This window comes from Ictidomys tridecemlineatus, chromosome 3, assembly GCF_052094955.1.
Source record: "Ictidomys tridecemlineatus isolate mIctTri1 chromosome 3, mIctTri1.hap1, whole genome shotgun sequence".
Lineage (NCBI taxonomy): Eukaryota > Metazoa > Chordata > Mammalia > Rodentia > Sciuridae > Ictidomys > Ictidomys tridecemlineatus.
Genome location: NC_135479.1, coordinates 173,826,659 through 173,831,746, shown reverse-complemented (window position 1 = coordinate 173,831,746; position 5,088 = coordinate 173,826,659). Strand labels below are relative to the sequence as shown.

Sequence of the window (5,088 nt, the reverse complement as noted above, 5' to 3'; positions counted from 1 at the left end):
GGGTGGGTGATGCGGCTCCTCCCAGAGCGAGAGCTAAACCTCCCGGGGGAGCCGCTTGCGGGAGCAGCTGATGTCTGTGGGACTAGATTTCTGTGCCCGCATGGCCGTCCAAAATCCACTTCTCTGGGACAAACTGTCACTTCCAATAAACCTACCAGTTCACGGCAGATCTCTTCTTCAGGGAATTATGCTAGAAGTTCCTCCGTAGGTAGGCTGCCGCTGTTCCGATGAATCTTTCTTATCAGGTTAAAGTGGAGACGTTAGAATCGCTGCTTCCTCGCCGGCCGCCATGTTGGGTCCCCTGGCATTTGGGATTTCAACTCCTTTTAAGTGACTGAAAATCAGCCTACTGCCATGATCAGAGGCTGAGGAGGCACTGACCACTATTTCAAGAGGCCTGTAGTGGATCAGGAGAGGCAGGTGGAAACTGAAAATGAGCAGCTGTGGGATTGCTTGGGGATAAGACCTGTAATTTTTCAGAGACAAGTTATAAGACTTCCAAAGGTCTGATTCTGAGTAGTGGTCCTTGGTGAACTAGGAAGTGGAAACTGGATACTAAAGATGAATTCCCACTCTATTCCCACCAATGATGTCTACTAAGTATATGAGGCAACCCAATGTGATTAAAAACAATGGGAGATTTTACTTGTAAGGAAATTGAATTAGCCAGGAATGGTGGCACATGCCTACAATCCAAGTAACTCTGAGGCAGGAGGGTCACAAGTTCAAAGGCAGCCTCAACAACTTAGTGAGGCCCTAAGCAACACAGTGAGACCCTGTCTCTAAATAAAATATTAAAAAAGGCTGGGGATGTGGCTCAGTGGTCAAGTGCCCCTGAGTTCAATCTCTAGTACAAACACAACAACAACAACAAAAGAAAATTGAAGTAACTGAACAGTTTAGAGTTTAAAAATTTTCAAAACTTAAGTATTGAAGCAATATCCATGAACATACCTAAATAGAACTTTCTGATACCCAGTGGGAGAAGTTTTAAAACAAGAAGTAGGTAAAAATCGAGGAAAACAAAATCATTGAAACAAAAACTTTCCTACAGAAGCATAAACAAAAGATAGATTGGATAATGCCATTATGTATGTGATTGGATTTTCAACCTGGGGATATGTAAGATATACTGAAATTACAGATCCTAAGATTTTGTTAAATTCTATAAAGCCAAAGGGCAAGAGAGCCTACCTCTAGACAACATTGCAGGAAGGCTGTGGAAATGAAAGGCAAATAAACATTTTTAAAAATACTAAAATGTGATCACCCTTTCCCCCTTTATTTTTCTCTAGCTTCTGCATATGAGAGAAAACATTTCATCTTTGATTTTCTGACTCTGGTTTATTTCACTTACATGATGTTCTCCAGTTCCATCCATTTGCCAGCAAATAACATAGTTTCATTCTTCTTTATGACTGTACACACACACACACACACACACACACACAAATTGTGTATATATACACACCATATTTTCTCTCTCCACTATTCTGTTGATGGGCACCTGGGCTGGTTCCATAACTTGGCTATTGTGACTTGCATTGCTCTAAACACTGATGTGTCTATATCACTATACTATGCTGATATTAGTTCTTTGGGATAAATATCAAGGGTAGTTGGGTCATATGATGGTTGTGTTTCTGTTGAGACTCAAATCACACTGCTTAACACACTGATTCTACTAATTTGTAGAACCACTAACAATGTTTGAGTGTATTATTTCCTCTACATCCTCTCAAGTATTTATTATTTTTTATTCTTGATGATTGCCATTCTAATTGGAGATGAAATCTCAATGTAGTTTTGATGTACATTTCCCTGATTTCTAGGGATGTTGAACATTTTGAAAATTTTTTTTCATGTTTGTTAGTCGTTTGTATTTCTTATTTTCAGAAGTGTGTTTAATTCTTTTGCCCAATTATTGATTGCATATTTTGTGATTTTTTTGGGGGGGGATTAAGATTTTGAGTTCTTAATATATTCTAAGTATTAATTCCCTGTCAGAAGAGTAGTGGAAAAGATTTTCTCATTTTAAAAGCTCTTTATTCATGCTCTTAAATTTTTTCTTTGGGACATCAGTGGAATGAAAGAAGGGAATTAAGGGAGAAGGAGGAGGGATGGGAAAAGGGTAGAACTGTGGAATAAAATTTATCAAATTATGCTATGTACATATGTGAATATGTCATAGTGCATTCTATCATTGTGTATTATCTATAAAGAAACTGATTAAAAAGCTAAAAATAAAAAGAAGGAAGACTAGTAGAGAGGAAGAGGAACAGGGGAGAAAGGATATAAGGAAAAATAAAGTACTGCCTATTAAAATGGAACCAATTATATTCTATGCATGTATGTGTGTCAAAAATGAACCCCACTATTATGTATAACTATAATGCAATAATAAAAATATTTAAAAATCAAGGAACACAAAAAGTAAAATAAGACAATTTAAAAATATACTACAATGAGTAGAAAAGTCACATATAAAGGAAAAACAACTTGATTGGCAGACATTTTATCTTGCAAACACAAAAATGGCAATAGGTGAATATTGTTCAAGCAGTTATATATCATTTTATATTTAAGAATGAATATGAAATACTGGCATTTTTTACTTTTTAAAATTTATTTTGCATTAAAATTCTTAATACGCCACTTTTTATATCATATATATAACATTATACCTATATATATATAAATATATAGAGAGAGTTATAATGTTATAACTATATATATATATATATATATTATATAACATTTGTTATATCTCTGATTATATATAAGGTATGTTGACACCAAATTCAAATAATCATACATGAGTAATAATGGCCTTTTCAGGCATGCAATACTAAGAGAGTTTATCATGCAAAGCAATGTTCAAACTTATAGAACCAAGATAGTTTACCACACATAGGACATGGTAGAAATATCTATTAAAGGATATTATTCAGCCAGATGAAAATTGAGGCTAGACTGAATGAGTAGAATGTTAAGAATAAATAAGGTAGGAAAGAATTGGTAATGTGGGGTTGGAGTTGCAGCTCAGCAGTAGAACCCTTGCCTAGTCCATGCAGGCGCTGGGTTCAATCCTCAGCATGACATGAAAGAAAAAAAATAGATGAATAAATAAAATAAAGGTATTCTGTTCAGCTACAATTAAAAATAAAAATTAGTAAGGTGCAGTGGTCAATCTGAATATTTACTGATGTTTTGAAATAAAATGACCCTTTGACTTCAGTTTTGTAATATTTTACTTTACAGAAATGAAGCAAACATGGTAATAAATTAACATTTCAAATGTTACAAGTTTTATTTACATTAGAAAAAAAAACAGGGTACAATTTAAATGGTAGAAAACACTGCGGAATAGCAGTAAAGCAAACATTTCCATCAGTCTATTGGTTTAAATCACCAGAGGAACATATTTAAAAAGTATATTCCAATGCATGCTGACAACATCTGATAGAATTCCACATAAATCTCATTTACATTAAGAAGTAAGATTGGAAGATAATTTCTTCAACAGGTTAAGATACTGCTGAGAATAAACACCATACAATCAGATGTAGCAACCATCATAGTCTTTGGCAGTTCAATGGGGCAGCAGGTGGAAAAATGAAGAACTAGACTTGCTATGGCTGAATGTCTTCATAAATCCATGGGCAAACACAGAAGGAAAGTCACAGCATAAGAAATCCGGTGATTTCTTGGTTTGGGGAGAAAAGAGGGGAATGATGATATGAGTTTAAAAGTGCATTTGAGAGAAAAAAACGTCAAGAAAATGCAGGGAAATGGTGTGTGTGTGTGTGTGTGTGTGTGTGTGTGTGTGTGTGTGTGTGTGTTTGTGTGTGTGTGTGTGTGTGTGTGTTGTGTGTGTTTAGAGAATGATCCTGTGAGAATCCCCCAAATCTGAAAACACAGTTTTCGGTTTCCCTGAAGATTTTCCATTTCCAAGATGAAATGTGGAATCTGCCTTCTCTTGGTGATGTCTTTACTTCCTTACAATCGGGTACAGAAGAAACAATGGTCAGCACAGAATTGCTGACTATTGAGGGGCTCTGGGTATGCAGCAGGCCCCCCAGGAGAGTGTCCAGGAGTTGGGTCCGGCGGTGGGGTGGGGAGAAGTTCCTTTCTTCCTAGAACAGACGTCTGCAGGCTTTGCTCCTAGGGCGTGGAGAGCTCTGAGGATGCACCTGGGGACTTGAACTTGGAGAGGGAGGTAGAGGTTGCAGCGGTGAGGTGGGGAAGGGCCTCAGAAGGTGGAAATCCACGTCATAGGCGGGATTAGAAGAGCGCCTCACTGGACTAGGGGCGGGGGCCCAAGCAGGGAGATATGGGATGGGCCCCTGCGGGCCGGCTGGAGGGTCCATCCATTGCTCCTCGAAGGCCTCTATTTTTCTGACGATCTCTGGCATAAATTCGCAGAAGAATCCCTGCTGGAGGACCATGTTCTCACCGAGGGGTCTCAGGAAGGCGCCCAGTTCCGGGTCTTCAGGACAGTCTCCCTGGCCTCCTGGGCGTTGGTCGGTGGCTCCCACGAGGCCCTCGGGGATCAGAATGAGGTTGTGTCCTTGGAGATTCACTTGCAGGACCAAGCCTGGCGCAGGCTGTAGCACCAGGTCGCCTTCATCCATGGGTACCTGTAAGGAGCAGCCCCTGGCCAGAACCACCACGGAGGTGAGCGCGGTGGCGTTGGCTGCTGCTGCAGAGTTTTGCCAGGTGGGTTCCGCAGGGGCCTCCGCAGGGTCTGCAGGCTCCTCTAGTCGGCGGCGTTTGGCAGGGCCAGGTCCTCCAGGCTGTGTTCCCCCCCAGGGCGCAGGGCAGGCGCTGGGGCTGCGTGGACGAATGCCCACCATGTCGATGGCGCTGCGGTGGATGCTCCCGTTTCGGGGCAGAGTGAGTGCGGGGCGCAGGCGGCGTGGTCCTGCGTGTGGTGACAGTCAGGTCCAGAGGACAGGTGAGGTGCGCTAAGCTTTCGGGTGGGCGGCAGTCCTAGCTTCTTTGGATCTGCACCCACTGCTGGGCTTGGCGTCCCACTTTGGAACCTTGCTCCTATGCACTGACCTGGATGCGCCCTGGAGGGCTAAT

The 5,088-nt window shown here is 41.1% G+C and overlaps 1 protein-coding gene across 1 annotated transcript; it reads right to left on the bottom strand.

Annotated features, from left to right (window-relative positions):
• Positions 1-4,136: 4,136 nt before the first annotated feature.
• LOC144375753 (proline-rich protein 23C-like) lies at positions 4,137-4,856 on the bottom strand. Its single transcript, XM_078041190.1, has one exon. It carries the CDS (start codon positions 4,854-4,856, stop codon positions 4,137-4,139), a length of 720 nt encoding a protein of 239 aa, XP_077897316.1.
• Positions 4,857-5,088: the final 232 nt, after the last annotated feature.

Bases quoted from the DNA above. Each gene is read 5' to 3' on its own strand.
- LOC144375753 (XM_078041190.1), bottom strand. From the start codon at position 4,856: ATGGTGGGCATTCGTCCACGCAGCCCCAGCGCCTGCCCTGCGCCCTGG.